Source organism: Terrapene carolina, unplaced genomic scaffold (assembly GCF_002925995.2).
Source record: "Terrapene carolina triunguis isolate 2854851 unplaced genomic scaffold, T_m_triunguis-2.0 Scaffold67, whole genome shotgun sequence".
Classification (NCBI taxonomy): Eukaryota; Metazoa; Chordata; order Testudines; family Emydidae; genus Terrapene; species Terrapene triunguis.
Window position 1 is genome coordinate 7,377,243 of NW_020664418.1, and position 24,833 is coordinate 7,402,075.

At 50.4% G+C, this 24,833-nt stretch overlaps 1 protein-coding gene across 4 annotated transcripts in view; it reads right to left on the minus strand.

Annotated features, from left to right (window-relative positions):
* Nucleotides 1–21,257: 21,257 nt before the first annotated feature.
* NEO1 (neogenin 1) overlaps nucleotides 21,258–24,833 on the minus strand; it is a 530,841-nt gene continuing 527,265 nt past the window's right edge. For all 4 annotated transcript variants that reach the window (XM_026648200.2, XM_026648198.2, XM_026648199.2 and 1 more), the window contains one exon: nucleotides 21,258–24,153. In XM_026648200.2, coding sequence (XP_026503985.1) covers nucleotides 24,070–24,153 — 84 coding nt within the window. In that variant the 3' untranslated portion in view covers nucleotides 21,258–24,069. The remainder of the gene's footprint in view (nucleotides 24,154–24,833) is intronic.

The window sequence follows — 24,833 nt, forward strand, 5'->3', positions numbered from 1 at the left end:
AGCTTTGCCCCTTTGGGGGTAGCATGCTGGGCCAGGGTGTGTTTAAGCATGGGTAGACTGATGGGTCAGTGGGTCAGTGCTGCAACCAAAGGAGCTAGGCCCTTGAAGGACAGGTTCCAGTTCTAAGGTCTATGCCCTGAGCATGTGCTGAGGGACCCCCCAAGAGTGGGGCAATGACTGGACTCTGTTCAAGCCAAGAGGCTTAAAAGACCTGAGGATCCAGGACCTAAGAGACTTAAATTCCCTTCACACTGGCCTGGTGGGTCGCCAGCAGGGGGCACCCAATCAGAATAGTGACTGTGCCCACTTGTCATACTAGAAAGCAAGATGCTCAAAGCTGCACCCCAACGCTTTTCCCCAAGCCTCCTGCTCTCACCGTGCACTAGATGACCACCCTCTCCCCCAGGATGTACCCATGCAAACTCATACTACTCCTCTGACGCAGTGCGGGCTGGCCTGGCTTTGCTCACTGAGGCAGTTGCTTTTCCGCCAAGCAGCTGAGTCACTGTTTGTTTGGTGCAAGCATGTTCCAGAACTTTCTATGATACTGCACGGAGTGGTGGGTCTTCACCTGAACAACTGCTGCCCATTTACCAAGTGGTCACGAAGCCTGTGCACTGCCTGGAGCTGGCCTGGGCTTGGCTTCTTGGTTATTTGTCTTACAGCACCTAAGGCGATAGGGGCCAGATGCGTGACTGTGGCTCCGAGGTGCTCCCATAGTGCACATAATTTCCCAAGCCCTGGGAGCACATCTCAGGCCTATAATGCTAGGCAGGCAGGCCAGTCCCAGCTGGGCATAGGAGGGAGCAAGCACATGGCTTATTGCTGGTCTTCTTGTAGGTAAGCTGGGCACAATCCGGTGTGGGGAGTCCAGGTAGACTTCCCCATTACCACCTCCCACCCCATACCACAGTCTCTGGTGATGGCCATGACATGCCTGCTGCTGCCTCATGTCCCTTCAGCAGGTTTTGGGTTCCCTCTGCCCATCTGTATGTCTGAACAAATGCCCATAACCAGGGGCCTAATCCTGAGCTCCCGCTCTCCCAGCGTTACGCCTGACACCACCAAAGCTGAGTGAGGCCTAGAGGAAAGCTCTAGCCAACCCCAACACCCCTGCTGCTGCCACCTCACCCCCGGTAGCTTTGTCTGGCAGGCACTCTGATGCCAATTAGGGACACGGCCAAGTGCGGAGAAGCCAAGCTGTTCAGTCAGGCGCTGGCTGCTTTGCTCTCCTGGGTGACTGGCAGTGTTAGCAACCTCACTTAGCAGCCAGGAGTCAATCAGGCTAGAGAATCCTTGGCCCGGCTGAGAAGGAAGGAGCGGCAGCAAGTAGAAAATGGTTTGTTCATGGGCACCGTTTCACTAGAGCCTCATGCTAGGTAGGGTTGCCAACCCTCCAGGATTGGCCTGGAGTCTCCCAGAATCAGCATCAATCTCCCAGTGACTACTGAAAGCAATCCTAGCGATTTTAATAGGCTATTTTAAGAAAATGGCATTACATCATGTTGGGGGGAAAAAAATCTCCTGGAATAGCTTCAGTCAGAGTTGGCAACCCTAGTACTAGGCAAAGCTGGAGTGTGGCAGCAGCAAGGCATGTAGAAAGGAGGGAGGGCAAAGCCCTGGGTAGTGAGGCTGGGAGAGCAGCTCCTGTCACAGCCTGGGATGTGGGGAGAGCTGCACAGCCTGTTAGTATAAATCCATCATGACAGTCGAGTAGCACTGGTGCCTGGGTATGCCCCAAAGAATAGCCATTCTTGGTGCGGCTCCCAGAGAGAGAGAGAGCGAGCGCCTGGCCCTTTACTGCATGGGGAGTGTCTGTTCCCATTCACAGCGAGGGGGCACGAGTGCGAGGGCTCCTGGGTTGAAGCCCTGCCCCTAGCAGGAACAAAGCCCAGAAATGGCTAGCCACAGCTCCAGCCCTGCTCCCTGGGGAGATGTCCTGGCAGTCGCTCAGCAGGGAACTAGGCTTTTTGTGCTGTGACTCCTGTAGTGATTAAACCCAGGGGCTGGGCCTGCATCAGGCAGTACAGCCCAGGGCTGTGAGGTGAGCAAGAGGCTGGCAGGCAGGCCTGGTGCTGACTGGCTGGGTGCCCTCAGTACAGTCACTGAGCTTTCTGTTGCCCCAATATTTGCTTGTCTCACGGAGGACACAGGTCACAACAGGGGCCTGGCTCAGACCTCAGGAGAGCTGGGTTCAAGTCCTGCCTCGGTCACAGCCCTGCTGACTGACGCTATGTCCGTTTTAACATCTGTCGAATGGGGCTGATGCTATGGCCCTGCTTCAAGCCCTGTGGGTGGGAAGTGCTGTGGTAATGACACCACCTACACTGCACTGGTCACAAAATATTCTGAACACTGCAGAAATCCAAATTTGTCATAGCACGGCTGGTCCTGCCCCGCCCAGGACCCACGGGCCATCCCCAGTGCCATGGTGATGAATTGGCACAAATCCCAAGGGAAATGTGTGTTACAACTGGGGGGACCGGGGGGCCTCCAGGCGAGGCTTCCAGGTACCAGAAAGGTGCTGCAGCCTGGGGCTGTTACAGGGGAGGGGCTGTCCAGTGCGTGAGAGGCAGGCAGTGCCGGCTTTAGGAAGTGCGGGGCCCGATTCGAACAGTTTCGACGGGGCCCCGGCTGGGATGACTAAAAAAAAAAAAAAAAAACACGTAAAAAAACACGTGGGGCTTGTACTCACTGGGTGGCACTCCTAGTCTTCGGAGGTGGGTCCTTCACTCGCTCCAGGTCTTCGGCGGCACTGAAGGACCTGCTGCCGAAGACCGGGAGCGAGTGAAGGACCTGCCGCCAAAGTGCCGCCGAAGACCAGGAGCGCCGCCGGGTGAGTAAAAATTAAAAAGGAGCCTCTAGCCAGGGAAGGGATTCTCAGCCACTTGCCCCCGCCCCGGCAGCCCTGCCACTGGGCGTGGGGCCCTCTTAGGCATGGGGCCCGATTCGGGGGAATTGGTGGAATTGGCCTAAAGCCGGCCCTGGAGGCAGGCAGGCTGTATTGAACACAGAACGTTTCCCTTCCCCTGTGTGTGCTGGGGCTTGGTGTTTTGCAGCTGCTGACACACTCTGTTAAACTCCTCTCCAGGGTGGGGGCTAAGCTGGGTGAGGGGAGGAAAAACTTACAGCTCTGAGAGATGATCCAGGCCCAAGGTGCATTGGCAGAGCTGGGTCTGGGGATCCCCTGACTGGACTTGGAAGTGGGGTTGTGGGTCAGGAATGTGGTGCATCAAGGACTGGCCTAGTGGAGAGCTGTGGGTCAGGACTGTGTGGCTCGGGGAGACCTCTGTATGGGGAGCCCAGGACTGGAATTGTAGGGCTGCTGCAGTTTGGGCTGAAGGGGCATCAACAGAGCTGTGTTGTGCATGTGGCATCTGGGACTGGACTAGCATGAGTGACCAGGACAGCAATTGCAGGCGGGAAGAGGTTGTGGGTCAGAATTGAGGGGCTGTGACGAGGGGTGGGGGTGGGGAGTCTACACAGCCAGTCACTATGCCAACACATCACGTCCACTTCACAGAAACTTTCTTTTTTTCCATTAGCCTTCAATCCTTCATGGCACAATGAGGTAACATGGAGGGAGGGGGGCATTTCTCCTGAGAAAGACAGCAGCAGGGAGAATTCCCTTTCTGCAGCAGGAAACCCACCCCCTGGCCTTATTCTGAGTAATTGGCCGATGCTGTTGTTGTGGTAACGGTGCATGTGGAGGCGATGGGTTGCCTGGTGTTATCCTCACATACAAAGGCACGCAAGGATCTGGGAATCCGTGCCCATGACAACTGCACTGATCAGGCTGCAGAGGAGACACAGGGAGGAGGAATGGGCTGAAGGTATTGTTTGTTTTGGTCACCTGTTGAAGATCTAGCAAGGACTCCTTGGGCGTGGGGGGTGTGGTGAGGAACCATTACTGCTTCTGAGCGCTGTAGTTTACCAGAGCATATACATTCCCTGGGGGGTCGGGGGAGGGACACACTGCTCAGCCCCATGCTGCTGGAGTGAGCAAGTTCTACATGCTGGGGGAAAAAAATGGAGCTTAGAGAAGCGATGCAGACTAACCCTGGGCCAGCATGCACCATACAAGACTGTGTCACCAAGAGGTGCTCATGGTTCACCTCCTCCCCTCTCCCTGCTCAGGGTGCTGAACAGGAGCAAAGGATAAACCAGTTCTGGTGGTGCCAGAACTTTACACCAAGTCTATTTCCTCTGTCACTGACATTTGATTTAAAAACTCTCAGCAGTTGGCACCTGCGTGCTCCTGCAGTGCACTTTCTCCCTTGGCCAGCAGATGGTATGGCACCACAGCTAAATCCCATGGAAGGAGCTGTTTGCTGGAAGGCTTAGGATGAGGCTCTGGCATCTGAACTAGCAAATGGTTTTAGAAGCGTTTTGAGAACTGAGCCGCATTCCATACGTGTGCCAGTAGCTGCGCTGCGCCGTGCCCTGGCATAGCTTGGCCTTACCATCGCTAAGGAGATGGATCAAAGGAGCCTGCAGTAAGGCTCGGACTAAATTGTTGCTCAGAGTCCCAGGCTCATTTGTGCAAACTTACAGTGAGTTTCTGGTTTCAATGCTCTTGTAGTCATTAGTCCCATATAGGGTTGCCAGACATCCGGTTGAAAAGGGATCCTGGTGGCTCTGGTCAACACTGCTGACCGGGCCATTAAAAGTCCGGTTGGCAGTGCAGCGGGGCTAACACAGGCTCCCTGCCTGCCCTGGCTCTGCGTGGCTTCCGGAAGCGGCCAGCATTTCCCTGCAGCTCCTAGGTTGAGGCATGGCCATGGGGGCTCCACATGCTGCCCCTGTCCTGAGTGCTGGCTCCGCAGCTCCCATTGGCCAGGAACCGTGGCCAATGGGAGCTGCGGGGGCGGTGCCTCTGGATGGGGGCAGCGCGCTTAGCCCCCATGGCTATGCCTCCACCTAGGAGATGGACATGTCACCACTTCCGGTAGCTGCCTGAGGTAATCGCCGCCCAGAGCCCGGAGCCCTAGACCAACTAGACGGATATGCCAACTTTCTAATCGCACAAAACCGAACACCCCTTCCCTGCCCCTTCTCCAAGGCCTCGCCCACACTCACTCCATTCCCCCTCCCTCCCTCACTTGCTCTCCCCCTCCCTCATGCACTTTCACTGGGCTGCGGCAGGGGGTTGGGGTGTGTGTGTGGGGTGCAGGCTCTGGGGTGAGACTGGGGATGAGGGGTTTGGGGTGCAGGAGGGGGAGCTGAGCTGGGGCTGAAGGGTTTGGCGTGCGGGAGGGGGTGCGGGTTCTGGCTTGGGGTGTGGACTCTGGGGCAGGGCCGGGGATGAGGAGTTTGGGGTGAAGGAAGGGGCTCAGGGCTGGGGCAGGGGGTTGAGGGTGTGGGGGGGCGAGGGCTATGGCTGGGTGTGGGGGCTCTGGGGAGGGGCTGGGGATGTGGGTTTTGGGGTGCAGGAGGGGGCTGAGGCAGGGGGTTGGTGTATTGTAGGGGTGCAGGCTCTGGGAGGGAGTTTGGGTACGGGAGGAGGTATGGGGTGCTGGGTCCCGGTGGCACTTACCGTGGCTCCCAGGAAGCAGCTGCCAGGTCCCTGCATCCCCTAGATTCCTGGGCAGCCAGGGAGGCTCCGCACGCTGCCCTCGCACCTGCAGGCACTGCCCCCGCAGCTCCCATTGGTCGCGGTTCCTGGCCAATGGGAGCTGCAGAGCCAGCCCTTGGGGCGGGGGCAGCGCGCGAAGCCTCCCTGGCCGTCCATGTGTCTAGGGGCTGCCGGGACCTCATGGCTGCTTCCAGGAGCTGTGCGGAGATAGACTGGGCTTTCTGGTTGAAAACCAGATGCCTGGCAACTCTATGGAGCCTCCTCCCTCACTCCAAACCCCTCATTTCTGGCCCCACCCCGGAGCTGTCACATCCTCCCACACCCCAACCCTTTGTCACAGGCCAGTGAAAATGAGAGCGTGAGTGAGGGGCGGGGAGCGAATGATGGAGGGAAGGGTGATGGTATGAGCTTGGGGGGCAGGGCCTCAGAGAAGGGGCGGGGCAGGGTGTTCGGGTTTCTGCAATCGGAAAATTGGCAACCCTAATTTATAGCTGCGTGAAGTAATAGCTTTTATGGGTCCAGCTTCTGTTGGTGAAGAAGACAAGTATGCGAGCTCTTCTTCAGGTCTGAAGGGGTACTCAGAACATCACAGCTGAAAACAAAGTGGAGCAGATTGTTCAGCATAGGGAATTAACGTGGAAGAAATCATTCAAGGTAGACATGGGTAGTTAACAACTCTAGGGAGAAGGAGGGTTAGTTTTGTTATAGGTTCATGTAATGAACCATAAACCCAGTGGCTTTAAGGCCATGAGTTTAACAGGGACTATACATTAAGCGTGCGAGCACTGGGGCAGATATTGATCTTGCTGAAGGGCGCAGGTCATGCACCATCTTGTTTTGAGTTTCAAACCTGACTGTGAACAAGGTAGCTCGCCCATCTTTACTGAATATAAAACTACGGGGGAGGTGGGGAGAGAACATTTCTATATCTAGGGGTTTCTAAGTTTAACAGCAAAAATTGTAATCCAAAATACATAGGCAACGGACGCACCAGCCCAAATCTCAGTCTGTGCACCTGAATTTGTGCTCTTTGCTTTCCTGGTGCACATTAAGTAGCATGCCTGCTATTGTCAACTTTTCCTGCATTTCCTTAGACAGTGATGGTAATCAAACAAGAAACTAATGCTGCCACCTCTGCATCTTGCTTCCACCTGCAAAAACGTCTGCTCAGGGCACTGAATATTCCCCAAGAAGCACGGTTAAAAAAATGGTGACAGTCAATCCAAACCCTGAGGAGTGGCAGGGACCAGCCCAGCGGTGCTGTAATGACATTTGCATTCAAATGCTGCTGCTGAAGCCAACACCCCTGTGTTCTGGGTGTCAGTCCTGGACGTATGGGCTAGAGCCAGGCTCTCCTGGGCTGCTGTCACAATGTGGGGACTTTGCTATGTGACCAAGGCAGGATTAGGATCATGATGCTGTGAGAGCAGATTTAACAGATGTGGTAGAGTTTAGTTAACAATTTCAATCCACGCACAAGGAATTGCTGGGCAAACATGGCACTTCTGTGATCAGTGGGCCCCTCTCCCATGGGACACAGCTAGTGTTCCCTCTAATTTTTCCCACTCATGTGCGGAATGAATTTTGTTATGTGCACCAATGTGGAGGTGATGTGTGACACATCGCCTCCATATTGGTGCACATAACAAAATTCATGTGGTGGGGGTGGGGACGAGGGGTTTGGAGTGTGGGAGAGGGCTCAGGGCCAGGGCAGAAGGTTGGGATGTGGGAGGGAGTTAGGACTCCGGCTGGGGGTGCAGGCTCTGGGGTGGGGCCGGGGATGAGGGGTTTGGGGTGAAGGCGGCCCCGGGACTCTAGCGGGGAGAGAGGACTCTCCCTGCAGCAGCACTTGGACTAGGGGGGATAGGTGACACTCCCCCAGCTGCAGCAGGTCCAGGGCTGGCCTGGGTTGGGGCTGGAGCTGGGGCACCTCTCCCACCGGCAGGCCTGGGGCGAGGCTGGGGCCAGCAGGGAGAAGCATCTCTCCCCGCTGCAGCCTTGAGCGCCTGCGTGGCGCTTAATAGGCTGCTGTGCAGCTGCACAGCTTAAAGGGAACTTAGGACACAGCCCCCTCCAACATTCAGCCAGTGGCAGACACTGGTAAGCAGCTGATTGAGTACAAGACTTGCTGCCTAAGGCAGGAGGGTGGGAATCACAGAGGGCTATGCCCTAACCAGCTGCCAAGGGAAAGGATTGATTTGCTTTGAATTGCCCCTCCTGCTCCCTTTCAGACAAGTGGTGCCCCAGCAGGTGGCTAGGGTGGAGGCAGCTGCCTGGGCTCTGGGCCAGATTTTCAAAGCTAGCATGGTGTCTAAAGATGTCGAGAGGCACCTGGGTGCTTTTGAAAATCCCTAGCTGCCTTCCTAAAGACCCTTAGAAAGCTGGTCCATCCTGTCCCTCATGGTTTTTTGCACAATTGTGCAATGCCCTGGCTCTGCCACTTGAGCAATTGCTTAGGTGGCAGCACAGACTCAGGAGCAGGGACCTGTTTTCTCTGTTTTTTAAATGACTAATGCACATGCAGAATGCCGGCCTGAATCCCTCCCCTTGTTGCTCCTGGATGCGCCACCCTGCACTGCCTCTGGAGAGAGGCAAGGCACAGCGCTGCAGGAGCAAGGTGAGTTCTTGACCCACATTGGGGAGAAGGGAGTTTGGGCAGCTGGCTCCAGCAGTGGGACTTCAGGAACCTGATCGTGCAGCCCTGGGCTCCGACCATGGGGCTGCGAGTACTGACACCCCCCCGGCTCTGGCCACACGGCCCTGGCCTCCAGCTGTGGGGCTTCAGCCTCCAGCCCCTGGTTCCAGCTGCATGGCAGCAGGCGCTGGCTCCTAGCTACAGTTCCGGGCTCCGGCCGTGCAGTGGCAGGGATTGGCCACAGACGCCGAGCCCTAGCCCCGGCCGCAGGGCAGTGGGCTCCAAGCACGGGGCTTTGGGCGCCAATCCCTGACAGGCCGCAGGGCAGCAGGTGCTGACCCCTGGCTCCAGCTGTGGAGCTTCAGTTGGCCTCTTGCCCCCAGCTCCAGTCATGTGGTGGTGGGCGCTGGCCATGGGCTTGAGCCACACAGCCCTAGCCTCTGGTCCCGATCCCCTGCCCCAGCTGCATGGCAGCAGGCGCCGACCCACAGCTCTGTTCCCGGGCTCCAGCCACGCAGCGGCAGGCGCTTACTCCAGCCATGCAGCCCTGGGCTCCGGCACCCAGCTCTGGGTTCTGGCCACAGGCACTGAGCCCCGGCCCTGGCCGCATGGCAGCAGACACCAGGGCCTGGTTCTGGTCACTCAACAGTGGGGCTCATGACCCACCCCCATTGCCTCTGTATGCATCCCGGCCCCCACTGTCTCCCACGGCCCTATATCCATCCCCGCATCCATCCCCCCCCCCCCATTGCCCTGAGCCCCTGCTGCTTCCTTTGCCCCCACATCCATCTCACTGTTGCCTCTGGCCCCTGCTGCCTCCCACTTCGGCTCTCCCATCCTGGGCTTAATGGGTTCTGGGGCTTGCTGAGAAAAGTGATATTAACAAACATGCAAGTATCACTTTTCACAGCAGACTGACTAGCTATCTGTGAAAAGTGATACTTGTAGGTTTGTTAGTATCACTTATCATAGCCTCCCAGGTAGCTACTAAGTGTGCTGTGCTATTAACAAATATCACTTTTCATTGCAAGCCCCAAGACCCACTAAGCCTTGAATTGGCAGGGGGAGGGGAGCAAAGAGGGAGGCAGCATTGTTTTTGTTATTGAGTCTGCCAAAAAAACTCTACAAATATACATTACAATGATTTGGATGTGAATCTGTGCACATTTAATTGCTTTCCTAAAGTTAATTAAGTATTTTAGGAAAAAAGTGTCAGTGCACCCACTGGTGAGAGTTGATGGCCACACTCTTGAGGCCACCAAAAAATTTGTTGCGAGAACCCCTGATCTGGGAGTTGGACTGCAAGAAGCAGCACATTCCACACAGCAGGGTGTGTCAGGCTGGTTTGTTGTAGCTCAAGACAGTCTGCAGAGCATGTGCTGGTGGATCATGCAAGGTGTCAAGTCTGAGAGTGCTGGTTCCTCCTTGCTTCAGGGGCATAGGAAACATGGGGAGAAGGACCAGGTGGCAGGAGAACTGGACCATGCAGTGATGGATGGTGTAGGGGAGAAGCAGACAACAGATGGGAAGAGGGAGAGGAAATGGGCACCAAAAAGTGCACACAGGACACCACTTGCTGCATTAAAGGCTGTTGAATACGTTGCCATCCTCATGCAATGCTCCAAAGGATACCCTGGGCTGGAGGAAGGTAGTGCCGGGTGATGATAGGGATATTTGGTCACAAATCACTCTAAGTCACGGTGCATACTACGATGGCTCTGGCGAACCTCCTCCCACATAGCAGCACACCAAGCAGCAGTGAGATTGGTATGAAGTGGATTTTGCAATGTGCCAGATTTAGCTTTGTCCCTTCTCAACCCCCCAACTCCCCTCCTTAGTTTCTAGTACTTGTCCCCTGACAACTTGTTCTGTATCACATCAATCAGGCATCTCCCTTCAAAGGCACAGTCACATTCTAGATCTCTGCTCATCTCCTCCAGCTGCCCCTCACTCTTGCTGCAGTGTTCTCATCTCCATCTGCATTCCTTATTTCAGTGCTTTCCCAGCTGGAACTGCCTCCCATGTCCTCTCCATCAAACACCCTCTCTCCTCTTCAAAACCCACTTCTGCCAAGAATCTTCATCAGCTGCCTCCACATCCACTGTTCCTGCAGTCTTGGCGGCTGACTTTCAGAGATGCCAACCACCCGCAGCTTTCCTTGACTTCAATGGCATTTTGGGGTGTTCCTCACATATGAAAAATCAGCCCCTTAAGTGTATAAGCATGTTGGTGTATGTATTCTGTAAAGCACTGCATCCATTTACAGTGGGGTATAGATATTTACTCAGTCATGCCCGTGACCTGGAGAAAAAGTTTTGGGCCATGCAGGACGGTTTGATTTTTGCACAGATAAAGGCTGAGGCCTTGTCCACATGGGCAGGGTGCACTGGCTTAACTTAAATTTGGTTGTATGCCCGTTTAGTTAAACCAAAGCATCCCCTGTTTGAATGCTCTTATTTCAGTTTAAGGGGGCTTTTTGTGGTTTATCTTAAACCTGTACCTAACTGATTTGAGCTAACCCGAAACAGCCACTAAGCTGAAAAGAGTGTCCATACAGCAGGGCTGGCATTACCATGAGGTGAACTGAGGCGGTCGCCTCAGGTGCCAGACTGGGGGGGCGGGGGGGCACCACTAGGACCCAGAGTGTAGAAAATTGTGTCTGCTGCTGGTGCATATGTAGTCTCTCTGCTCTAGATGCACAGAGATGGTGGAGTGCTGTGCTGGAGGAAGAAGGGCACAAGAGACATAACAGGCAGGCAGGAGAAAAGGTGAGAGGGAATAACAGAAAGCAGCAGGAGCTGCAGGGAGAGAGAGGAGGAGGAGTCTCTTATGTACCTCTCTAGCACCCCCAGGAGCCTGGACTGATTAACACCAGCTTCTCAGGGAGCTTCCTATTTCCTGCTGCTTCCCTGAACCCACTTGAGGAAAACGGGCAGTCAACTGAAGTAGTAGGAGCCAGTTAGGCCCTTAAGATGCTGATATCTTCCGTCACTCAGGCCCAGCTACCAGCCTGCTTATTTGTCCCCTTCAATTGAGTGTTGAGAGCCACTATAGCTGGCACAGAACAGCAGCCATGAGTGAAAGAAGAAAACACCCCTCTGGGCAGCATTCAGAAAAAGAAAGAAAGCGAAGGAAGCTTTTCTATCTAAGCAGGAAGGAGCTCTCCTGAGATCAGGGGTGAAAGTAACTTAAAGGACTTACCAGTACTCCAGAGTCCTGTGGAGGGGGCAGGGCCTCAACTGGAAGAGGCGTGGCCTCTACCGGAAGAGGTGGAGCCTTTAAATCCCATGGCTTTTAAATCAGGATTTAAAGGGCTCGGGGATCCGGCTGAAGCTAGGAGCCCCGGGCCCTTTAAATCACCCCCGGAGCTACCAGTTACAGAGGCAGCTGGGAGCCCTGGGGTTTGGGCAGGGGTGAAAATAATTTACATTTCTTACCCATATGGTCCAATCGCAAGTAAGCAACCCACCTCTCCTACATACTTCATGGATCCCTCCCATTGCATGACATAGATATAGAAAATAAAGCTGCTACTACTACTAAAAATACTGTCTGTAATAAAACTTTAATATTGGAATAAGCCTGAAAAAATGAAAACTCACTGTCACATTTTTCTCCATGTCTTCCCTCCTCCTCCAGCCAGGCTGCCGATGCTAGGACGTGCTTTCTCCCTGCCTGGCACTCAGCAGCGGCTGCAGGGACTCCCCTCTAGCTTGCAGCAGGGAGACTGGCTGAGGGAGGGAGAAGCCTGCCCCCTGCATAAGAAAGGTTTAAACTGAGCAGTTCAGCCCCCGGGGTTAGGAGCTATTTCTGGCATCCTTGTTAATTTCACTCTCAGTTGTTGCGGGGGGAAGGGTGTGTGTGAGACCATGGCAGGGGCAGTTCTTTTCCGTCCCCGGGATGAGGGGATCTCGAATACTAATATACACAACAAATACAAGCATTTGGCTGCACAGCTTAAATCCAGAGCTAATAAAAGCAGGTGGAAGGGGAAAACTCACTGTCACACTGGTTTCTCGTCTCCTCCCTCCTCCAGGGAGACCGGCTGAGAGATGCCTGCTGCTGCTGCCTGCATAAGAATAGTTAAACTCAGCTGTTCCCTGGGCAGTTCAGCCCCCGGGCATAGGAGCCGTTTCTGGCATCCTTGTTAATTTCACTCCCAGTTGTTGGGGGGGGGGGGCGGGGGGAAGGTGTGTGTGACCATGGCAGGGGCAGTTCTTTTCTGCCCCCTGGATGAGGGGATCTCCAATACTACTATAATACAATAGTAGGGGCCGGTTGCTGGGGTCGGGGCAGTCGGCGGCAGGCTGCAGCTGCATTGTTTGTGACACACACATTCATACACATACATACTGTATGTATTACTGTCCTGTGGGGAAGGTGCCAGTGCCCTTTTAAGGCGGGGGAGACAAGTGTTTCTAGGCTAACACACCTCAGGAACTTCTGCTTAATGTGTGCTGCTTAATGGAGTCCGTCCTTCCCCAGGGGGCTGTTTGTTGGTACAACTCCTACACTGAAGAGCTATCTCTTTTGAGAGATCCATCCATACTGTACATATACATTTAGAATATACGTGGATCAGAGTAGATTTAGATCTGTGAAGCAAGACAAGAAGATTTTGTTTTCCCAGGAAGACATTCATGTGGATGTTCCAAAGTTAGCTTTTGAGTGCCATACGGTACCCCCACATGGTAATCGCTCGGGCTTGCTATTTACAACTGCCTCAAACAAAGCCGATCAAAGCAAACATGAAGAAAGGTCTTCCAAGTATGAGAACTTAATTAACAATTTGTCAGTTTTGAATCCCGAAAAATGGCAAGAGAATCCAGAGAATCCCCATTTCGGAGAAAAGCAAATAAGAGCATTGGCTGATCGACTGAGGGATTTGTTGAATTCAAGGCTTTTGGAGGAAAAAACATTCCTGGTAAACTTAAAAAACTCGTCCTTGCAGTGGACACCCTTGCTGCAAGCAATGCTGACTGCAAAAGGGGATTCAGTGCGATGAACAACATCATTACAGTGAAATGGATTGCACTTACCACTCGTCATGTGGCGGACTTGCTATTCATTTCATGTATGGGACCTCCTTATACTCAGTGGAATCCCATGCCATATGCGAAATTGTGGCTTGGAAAGGGCCGACGTGCAGCACATTCACCTCGAGGCATGGCACGACAACAGGGAGAGCAGCGAGAGCAGCTGTATGGCCCAATGTGGGAGTTGCTATAAGGATGCTGTGCTCCATCCAGTCCTTCCCATGGATGCCCCTTTCTTGCCCCCGCTGGGCTGGCCCACTCAAACCTTCCACGTGCCAGGACTGAGCCGGGGGCTGGAGCGGCTTTGCTGTGGGTAGTGGTTCCCGTTGGAGCTGCAGCCCCCACCTGCCTTCCCCTATTGCTTGTGTTGTTGCTGCCGCATGCCCCCCAGACCTCCGTCTCCTCCCCTGTCTCCCGGGCGGCTCCCTCCCACAGCTGGAAGAGAGAACAGCAGCTGCTGAGGCTGGAAGTTTTCCTGGGGACACCATTAAGCAGCAACCCAAAAGCTGGGTGCCCACAGATGCGCTGGCAGTGCCCAGCCAGACCTTGCCTCTTACAGAAGTTCCTGAGGTGTGAGCAGCAGAAATACTATCTCCCCTGTCCCCCCACCCCTCAAAAGGTCGCTGGCGCCCTCCCCACGGGATAGTAATACATACAGTATGTATGTGTATGAATGTGTCACAAACAATGCAGCTGCACTCTGCCGCCGACCTGCAGTGACCCCAGCAACCGGCCCCTGTGGGCTGCTGCTGCCTGCAGAGAGCCAGCAGATGCCGCTGGGCTGGGTCTGCCAAGGAGTAAGTAACCAAGGCAAAAAACATAGCCAGTCAGCCAGGGAGGGAGCCAGGGACTGCGTTGCACCATGCCCACCAGTGCCCCGCTTTCCCTAGATCCTCCCTATTTCCTAGCAAGTCAGATATCAAGGATTTTTCAATCTCCCTTCCAGGCACATAAAAGAGTGCAGGGGGCACACCAATGGGTGGCTAGTAGTAGGGGAAGGCAGGGGTGAATGAAGGACAACTGGAATAGCCTTCATGAAATATACAAGATAGTTAGAGAAAGTTTTGTCAATTTCAGCCTCTGCACTCTGCAGGCAAGACAAAACAAAAAGAGATCTGAGATTGCGCCCTATGTCCTAAGGACATTTCAGGTGTTTAAATCAATATATAAAGAGGGTGGAATGAAAACTACTATTTCTTTCAAAGGAGGCACAATAATTTCCCTGAATATCCAGTTTTCCCCTCCAATCCCTTTGTGGTTTTGTTTATGGGGGCTATTTGCTTTCCCTGTGAATCTTTAGTTGCTTTAGCAAAATTGCTTTGCCCCAAATAAACCCTGATCATCATGACACATCTTCCCACCGTGTTCTCCATGTTTTTTTGTGTTGTTTTTTTAAACAGTAACATTTCAAAGTGGATCTGCAAGCAGTTTGGACATGACAACCATGATCCTCTGCTGGGGAGGGAATGGGATAGATTTGAACTTGGAAATGGTTCCTGATTTTGATTGTATTTTTTGTGTATAGGAGATCCCCTCATCCCGGGGGCAGAAAGGAACTGCCCCTGCCATGGTCACACACACCGTTCCCCTTCCCTCCCCCCCAGCAACTGTGAGTGAAATTAACAAGGAATCAAGGTCATTCTTGGCAGTATCATTGGTTCCCATGTGGAGAAGCAGGAAGGGGTAGCGATCCGAGGGCTTGATGAGTCTCGGCAGTCTCTCCGTCACATCGTGTATCCTAGCTCCTGGCAAGCAGCAGACCTCTCGGTTTTCCCGGTCGGCGCGGCAGATAGATGACTCAGTCCCCCTGAGGAGGGAGTCCCCGACCACCACGACCCTGCGTGGGCGTCGGGGCCAGAGCCTCCATACCCCCTGGGGGAGGACGGGAGATGGTGGCCTCAGGAGCCCTGGGCTCAGAGTGAGCCGAGTGAGAGGTCGCTAGTGGAGCCCCTTGAGCCTGGTGATACGCCCAAGGGGTCCAGAAAGACCAATGCGTAGGGTCTTGTCGCAGGTTTTCTGCCCCCTCCTGCCAATGACCCAAGTCGTCTGCAGCTTGACCCTGAGCAGGGTGCGCTGAACGGGGGGCCCCTTCAGACGAGTGAGACGCCGATCTCGAGGGCCAGGGCGGTGCCGAGCATGGGTGCAGAGAATCGTCCTGGTACGGTGCCGAGCGGTGCCGATCCAACGGCGAGCGACCTCTGCGTGGTGCTGGTGAACGGTATCGGGGTTGAGAACGGTGCCGATGTCCATGTCGGTACCGGGACCCGGATCTGGATGACGAAGACCGTCTGTAACCTCGGTGCCGGCAGCGGCCTCGTGAATGTGAGCGGCGCTCATACCAGTGCCAGGAGCTGCGCCTTGACTCCGACTGGTACCGATGCTCAGGTCGGTGCCGAGAAGAAGACCGGTGCTGGGAGGTAGACCTGTGCCGCGAGTACGACTGGCGCCGAGATGGAGATCGGTGCCGGGACTGCGAGCGGCGTCGAGACCTGCTCCGAGACCGGGAGCGGTGCCGCAAGTCCACGCCCGGAGACGGCGGGCGTATCAGGGTAGGCTTGCCCCTGGACTGCACTGTACGAAGGGCATGCGGTGCCGCAGGTTGAGAAGGCGCCGGCTCCGTGAGGGCGATGGGGTCTCTCGCCGTGGCAAACGTCTCCAGTGTGGAAGGGAGACAGGGCTCCACCACTTGACGAGGCGGTGAGCCAGTCCGCGCCGGACTCAACGGCTCCACACCCGGTGCCGGAGTCAACGGTGCTGATGATACTTGCACCCTCTGGCGTTCGGAAGCCGGGCGCGGCTCTACCACCGGTGCGGGGGGAGCCGGTGCCTGTTGGATGGCAGCGTCCTGAGTCTTACGGGGCCTTTTATGTCCCAGAGACAGGGATCGGCGCCGAGGGGCTTGCGGTGGACGCGGTGCCGAGGGAGGACAGTGCCGTGGCTCCTTTTCCGCGTCTGCCTGCAGTGCAGTACCGGAAGGTGCCGCTGGGGTGCTACGCACCGAGGCGCTCACTGCTGGAGCTGGCGCGCTGAAGGAGGATCCGGGCTAAGTGCCGCCTCCATGAGGAGCTGCTTAAGCCTAAAGTCCCGCTCCTTTTTCGTCCTTGGCCTGAAAGCCTTGCAAATCTTGCACTTGTCCGTTTGGTGAGACTCCCCTAAGCACTTTAGACAAGAGTCATGGGGGTCTCCCGTTGGCATAGGCCTAGCACGTGTCGCGCACGGCTTAAAGCCGGGAGCCTTGGGCATGAGCCCGGCTGTGTGCCGGGGGGGGGAAGGGGGGAATAAGAGCCCCCTTAACCCCCGCTAACTACGAAAAACTATTTATAACTATTAACAACTACTAATTTAAAGAACACAATTAACAACTATCTACAAGAAACAACGGGTAAAGCTAGGAGAGTGGAGAACAGTTCCAACGACCGTCACGGGCGGTAAGAAGGAACTGAGGGGGCGCTGGGTCAGCTGCGGTATATATCCAGCGCCATGAAGGCGCCACTCCAGGGGGCTCCACAGCCGACCCACCGGGTGTTGCTAGGGTAGAAAAATGTTGCGAAGATCGTGCACGCGGCGCGCACACACCTAATTGGAATCGATATGAGCAAGCACTCGAAGAAGAACCTTCTCTTCCAATATGGAGACCAGCTTGGCACTTTGTACAGACAAAGTCGCTTCTGTCCTGTGGAAGAAAGACAAACATGGCACAACCTGTGCAGGTTACAACAGCTGATCGCTCACCTTCCATATCACCTTCCTCTTAAGAGCTTCCTCGGCTGTTGCAGTACCTAGTCAGAGAAACCCACAGATGAAAGCCTCAGTGAGCTCTCCCCAGGCAAACTCCCTCTGTTAGCCTCTGCTGTTCGCCGCTCAGCTGGTTCGCTGCTGACTGCCCTTATATACCAGGCAGGCCCACTCAAGGCCCACCTGGAACAAAGCACTCCCAATTCACACTTTTCAAACAAACAAGCAAGCAATCAAGCACACGGTCAAACTGACAAACTGTCCCAGCAACAGACACTCAGATACTCACCAACACAGCCCCCCTAATGCAGCTTCTCCAAGCTGAAGTTAATAAAAAAAATCTACGCTCCACAATTTCAGAGTAGCAGCCGTGTTAGTCTGTATCCGCAAAAAGAACAGGAGTACTTGTGGCACCTTAGAGACTAACAAATTTATTAGAGCATAAGCTTTCGTGGGCTACAACCCACTTCTTCGGATGCATATAGAGTGAAACATATATTGAGGAGATATATATACACACATACAGAGAGCATGAACAGGTGGGAGTTGTCTTACCAACTCTGAGAGGCCAATTAAGTAAGAGGAGAGAGTCCACATAACCAGACAAGCCTGATGTTAGGGTGCCAATGCCTGAAATGATGGGGCGTCCAGGATTTCCAGGTTTATGGATCTTAAAACAGAAAAACTTCAAAAACAGACTCCAACGAGAGACTGCTGAGCTGGAATTGATATGCAAACTAGACACAATCAACACAGGATTAAATAAAGACTGGGAATGGCTGAGCCATTACAAACATTGAATCTATCTCCCCTTGTAAGTATTTTCACACTTGCTTCTTATCAAACTGTCTGTACTGAGCTATCTTGATTATCACTTCAAAAGTTTTTTTTCTCTTACTTAATTGGCCTCTCAGAGTTGGTAAGACAACTCCCACCTGTTCATGCTCTCTGTATGTGTGTATATATATCTCCTCAATATATGTTTCACTCTATATGCATCCGAAGAAGTGGGTTGTAGCCCACGAAAGCTTATGCTCTAATAAATTTGTTAGTCTCTAAGGTGCCACAAGTACTCCTGTTCTTTTTATGCTCCACAATGACACAGGAGAGGCTGGTCGGCCTTGCAACCATCTCAACAGAGCATGAGCTGGCCCAGACTGTGGACCTTCAGCAGGAAGCAGTTCAAATCTCTGCAACCAAGAAGGCACGGAAAGCACCACTTTGATTATTCAAACAGATAAAAATGCCAGTGTTTACTATGCAGACAAGAAAAGTTACATTTGCTGTTTAGGCGTTTGAAAGTTAAGTGTTACTTAAAACTTTTTGAACAAGGCATTTTAAGTTGTTAGTTCTCCTTTATTGGGGTAGGTAGCAGAGCAGTACCTTGAGAGGAGTAGAACAGGAAGAAGGCAGAATTGAGACCTTTCAAAGTTTTGGCCCACGCGAGGGGGCATGGGGGCATCATTTGAGCTCCCCGCCTCAGGTGCCAAAATGTTGTGGGCCGGCCCTGACATACAGGAGTTTGCATGGTTTAACTAAACTGGTTTAAATTAACACTCTAGATTAAATCAGTGCAATGCTATGGCCTAACAATACAGTGACAGGGGGATGCAGTGTTGAATGCATCAGCAGTCTGTTCAATACTTAGCACAATGGGTCCTGGTCATGACTAGATCTCCTAGATGCTATAGTAATGCAAATAACTCATTTGATGGATGATCACATGCTATAAGTTTTTCCAATAATGAAGTTACGTCAGGGGTCGGCAACCTTACAGAAGTGGTGTGCTGAGTCTTAATTTATTCACTCTAATTTAAGGTTTTGCATGCCAGTAATACATTTAAACGTTTTTAGAAGGTCTTTTTCTATAAGTCTATAATATATAACTAAACTATTGTTGTATGTAAATAAGGTTTTTAAAATGTTTAAGAAGCTTCATTTAAAATTAAATTAAAATGCAGAGCCCCCTGGATCAGTGGCCAGGACCCAGGCAGTGTGATTGCCACTGAAAATCAGCTCATGTGCCGCCTTTGGCACGCGTGCCATAGGTTGCCTACCCCTGTGCTATGTTTAACTGTGAGGTATATGTGGGATTAGCTGCCCTCTGGTGTTTATGCCTTGTCATTGCCAGTCTGTGGGAGTTAGTAGCCAGCCAACCTGAGAAATTTTTCTTGTGAGAGACTTAAGATCACCTCTGCCCTCTAAAGGTCACTTCTCCTCCCTCCACCTTATAAAATTTGTATCAAGTTTAGTTTAAGTTGCAAAGCCAATACCATCAAATTACCTGAAGTGACCAATGTAACAGCCATCTCTTTCCATTTTTAAACTTAGGCAAGGTGTTTGCTTAGCCTTTTCAACCTTTTCTCTGTCTGGTTTAGGTATAGATTATGCAACATTCATGGGCTGTTTGATAAATGCACCATTGTACAAAAATGAGGTAAATTTCTTTGTAAACTCCCTGTCTCCTATATACCCACAAAGTCCCTGGTCAGCTGTCGTACTAAAGGTAGCTCCCTAGAAACACGTTGGAGCCCAATTCCCCTCTAATTCCTCAACACATCGCCAAAGCTTAAGTGGAAACAATCAGAATCAGACTGACTCTGTTGCCCTGGGTCAGAGGCTAGCTCTCATGGGCTGTGTAGACGTATCCTAGGAGAACCAGGCTTGAGGTGAGTGTGAAAATGGGAAGCACTTGGAGAGATCATCCCAATAATGTAAAACATGGAATATTGCTCATCACGGGCTGGCGACCGTCTGGTCTTGTAGACTGCATTCAGGGCAGGGAGCCAGGAGATCTGGGCTCTAGTCCAGACTCTGCCAGGGAAGTAGCTAGGTGACTGGCTTGAGAAGTAACTTACCTCTATTTCTGATCAGTAAAATAAGGATACTTACCCCACATTGTAAACACTTTGAAATCTACAGATACAAACGGCTAAGTGCAAAGCATTAGAATTCTGTTTTTCTATGGATTTATGGGTTTATTGTATTAAGGACACTTTCCATAGCATACTTCATTGCTTTGAAATACTCTCATTATGGGGCAAGTTTGTTGGAAGAGGAGATTTATGCTGTTGAGTTTCTGAAATGTAGGGGAGTTAAGTGCAAAGACACTGTGTGCATGTTGGAGAAACACACCCCACTGCCAGTAACGTGATGCTTCTGCCTTTTCCCTTGGAGCCCCTCAACCCTGCGCTGGTCCACCCATTTAACCCAGAAGGAAAAACAGGTATGAGTAAAATTCAATCCTGGGTCACCCAAAGCGTTAAAAACTAGCAGGTATGGTGTGATAAATGAAGGAGGGGTAGCTCCCTTTTATGGACACCCAGCCAGCCAGTAGCTATAAAATCCCTCTTAGTAGCTGTTCTCTAATTGCTTTACCTGAAAAGGGTTAAAAAGTCTCACTGCTATGCATAGGTAAAAGGAGGTGAGTGGGCACCTGGCCAAAAGAGCCAATGGGAAGGTTAGAATTTTTTAAAATTGAAACAAGACTCCTCTTTTGTTTGTCTGTTGTTGTTCTCCCAGGGAGAGGTAGACAGGGCAGCACCTATGCTGTAAGAGCTTGGGTCAGATATGAAAAATCAACAGTCTCATACCTAGGAACTACTCATTTCAAACCCCAGATACATAAGTAGATCAGGAATGTCTAGGAAGACACGATCAGGTTTATTCCTTTTATTTCGTTATGGCTTGTGGATTCCTCTGTGCTAACCCCAGGTGCTTTTGTTTTGCTTGTAACCTTTAAACTGGACACCAAGAAAGCTATTTTTGGTGCTTAATCCTTATAATTGCTCTTTTAAAATCTAGCAATAGCTTGAGTTTCCAGATGTATTTTCTTTTTAATAAAATTTACCTTTTTTAGAACAGAATTGGATTTTTGTATCTTAAGAGGTTTGTTCTCATGTTGTTTAATTAGCTGGTGGCAACAGCTGATTTCGTTTTTTTTTTTTTTTTTTTTTTTTTTTTCAGCTTTTCCCTGGAGGGGGGGGGGGATGAAAGGGCTTGAGGATACCCCACAGGAAGGAATTCCCAAGTGTGCCTTCCTGGGCTCTCAAAGGGGTTCTGCTCTTGGGTGATGGCAGCATCTACCAATCCAAGGTCAGAGAAAAGCTGTAACCTTGGGAGTTTAATATAAGCCTGGAGTGGCCAGTATTAATTTTTAGTATCCTTGCGGGCCCCCACCATCTGCACTCGAAGTGCCAGAGTGGGGAATCAGCCTTGATATATGGGAATGAACAAAGGGAACAAACTCTCCAAGCAGACCAGAATTTGATTGGATTAAAAAATGTGTATTGGATATCCAATACTAAATAATAAACATGAAGTTATTAAAAAAGCCATAGAGTATACAGCAAATACTACAGAAAAGGAAAAAAAATTGTACAGAAAGGTAGAATTCTACAGCAGTCCTCAAAATTCTCCTACATCAGAATCATAAAACCATATACTGGGTTGTTTTGTTTTTTCCCAAATCCTTCTGAAGGAAGCTGCCATTTTCAGCCTAACTACGACACTACAAGATACACAATGTTCCAAATTCAAAATCACAGGATATGTAAGAAAATGTAGCATTAAAATGTGAAAAAGTGCAATACAGATTGTACACTGATTTGAGCATTTCTTTTAGTTTAACCTTAAAAAACAACAACTTTGAAAAGTTGTTTTATCAGTAAAAATATACTAGCCCCCACCCCAAATTCAATGGCAATATTAACATTCCCTGTGTTGTACATAAGTAATATTCACAAAGACCCACAAGCTAAGAGTACTGAATACACATGATGGCATTTCTTTGGGTATAGATCAGAGGAAAACACACACCACCCTTACAAGCAACATGTGCATCCAAGTGTGTGTGTTTTGTTCATTAAATACAAGTTCTGTAGCTTATTTTGTCCTGAATTGTATTGACAAAGGCCTGAACATCTATTTTCAGGTGGCCCGGGGTACTCAAATGTTGCACTTTTCACCAATGCCCCCCATCCCCCACCCAAATAATAAATAATACCAGCAAACCCGCTGGAAATGGCAACACACGAGGAGTCTAGGAAAAGAAAGGAAGTCAAATCCCAAATAAGTCCCAGCTACTTTCCAGGATGATTCATTGCGTCCCTTCTCAGCGTCAGGAACCAAACCATAAGCCTAGAGGGTCAGCTTTTAATCCAATGGATAGAAGAAAAAGAATATGCAGTCTTATTGCTTTCTTTATTACATAAATCCTAATGTTGCCTGCTCAATGTTCTGAGAGGTGCAAGTGTCTCCCAGAGAGCCAGTTTGTGCCCACTGGAAGTGCTATTCACCTCACCTCTCCTATCATTAACCTGCTTTGGCAGAATAGATTTTCCATATAAAGCCATCAGTAAGTTCTTGTTTTCCTTTCTTCAAAAAAGTGTGTATATGAGTTCCATGGGAAGCTGAGATTTCATCAAACACTACTCCTCAGGCCAGTCACCATTGCCGAGTGTGGCACAGCCAAGCATGCTGGTGTACCACATGGCAGTGAGTGTGCAAGGAGGAAAAAGAAGACACTTCACTTACCTCGCCCCACCACTTTCTCCTCATGCAGGAATTCCCTTTTAACTTCCCTCCCCCTCCTAGAGAGATGTGTGAACAGCACCTGAGTCATTAACACTGATTTTTCAACGGGTTTTAAATATGTAGAAAAATACATTTTGCCTTGATTGTAGTTGAACATTTAAGATTCTTTTCAAAGCACTGTTTAAATGGCCTGGGACAGCAAAACTACACTAGGGTTGATCTAGCTGAAAGAGCATCTGGGTGGGGTTTATCTAGTTAAAAGATCCTATGGGTGGGGTTTGATTGTTTCCAAAGGCATGCTATCCTGCTGGATTACAAGAGCTCCACCTTTCTCTGCTTCAGGATATGCCAGCACTTAAACCCCAGATTTAAGCACCCTAGCAGCGGAGAAGTGTTGTGCAAACTGTGCACTGCTGACTGCTGTATGTTCTAAGAGCTGAAATAATGCTCAATTTGCACTTAAAAGTTTTAAGATCTGTAGGATCTTTAAAATTATAGCTAACAATAAATCCAAGCACTGTTGCCAAAATAAATGGTGATGTCATCTGTACATAAGGAATCCTACTGTATAAGAGGAACTTTTAAAAAATGGTTCTAAATGACACTCCCACTGCAATTTAATAACCAGAGATATAATTAAGTTACAAGAAAGGACATAACAGAAGATGCTTTCATTTTCTTCAGTATTTTAGTGAACATATGAAGACTGGAAAACAACAATAAGGAAACCTCCCATTAGCCCCTGGCTCCCCTCCCCCTTCCCCATTAACTTTTCCCCCATCAAAGTATTGAAACTGCACAAAAAGCGACAAACAAGTCTTTCAATGTTACATTTCAATTCAAACAGATTTGTAATCTCACAGTGATGAGAGGAGAAAGTCAGGCTTTTAATAATTATAATATAAAAATAATAAAAGAGCTTACAAATAGCAATGCAGCATCCCAAATGGCCATGGATTAACTGCTGGAAGGGGGTGTAATTATATGCAGAATAAAAAAACCAAAACAGAATACCCCACACTGGCAATGAATTTCCACACACAATAGAACAAGCAGTCAAACATCAGTCTAGGCTGTGGAAAACAACGTTTTTCTTTTTTTTCAGATTACACAATTTTTTTCCTTTTTATAAAAAAAGATAAAATAAAATAAAAACACACAAATAAAATTGTACATAAATGCGAATGTCCAACACTGAAAAGGCAGGGCAATCACACCACTGAGACAAAACCTGACCAGAAAAAGAATGTAAAGTCCATTTGATTTTTTCCCCCCTCTTGCTTGGACACTAGATTTCACCTGAAGTGTCCCATCCTGCATGGTCTCAGCAGGCAAACAAGACTTCAACTTAGCAATGACTTTGTTTCAGGACGAGGAGGAGAAAAGTCATCTTTTTTAACCAGCATTAGCATTAATGCACCAGTTGGTTTGTTTGCTTTCTACGTCTGCTCTCGTGTGCTGTCCCTCTCTTTCTCTGTACAATTCCTTGTGTTCCAAGGCTGAGTTCCAAGACTTGTGAAACTGGATTTGGAGTCATGTCCTGGTGAAGATGCTCATGCTGTAGTGATGGCATTAAGGTCCTTCATTAGTCCTTCCAGGTGGGCCATCTCTTTGGTCAGCTCATCCGGTTCATAGTTCTGCAGGAGATTTAAGAGGGTTACTGGACAAGATGAGCTGTGCTCTTTAAGGAAGAGTGGGAGGAAGCATGATCAATGACTCTGGTATACAATATGACTATAAATCATAGACAGGCAAAGCCAAGTTTTGATGGTTATGTGAATGCACAAATTGAAACCACCAACCATTTTTCAAATGCCGGAATTTTGCAAAAGTGATGAAAGGAGTAAGAGACAGATGGGCAAAGCGTGCACCAGAATCGCGCATGCAAACAAAACCACAACAAAACATACAGAAATCAAACCAAAAAGGGTGAATTATTGACAAATACAGTGTGATAGAGAAAAAACACAGGGAAAGTGGAAAAAGAGAAGAAAAACAGAAATTTCAAATTAAACATTTTCTGCACCCACAACACTAAGTACATCAAGGATAATGATTTGAAGCAGTGCTATGGTAGTGTCAGCTACAAAGGATTTTTAGCTATCATTTTCAAAGCTGGATGCCTAGTTAGACTGCTCACTTACCAAAAAAAAAAAAAAAAGCCTGATTTCCAAAGATGCTGAGCATCTGTAGCTCCCACAGCCTTCAATGGGAGCTAGGGTTGCTCAACATCTTTGAAAATCAAGCCACTTTCATTCAGGAGCCTAAATATGGATTTAGGGTCACAGGTTTAAGTGTTTTGATTCTAATCCTCAAC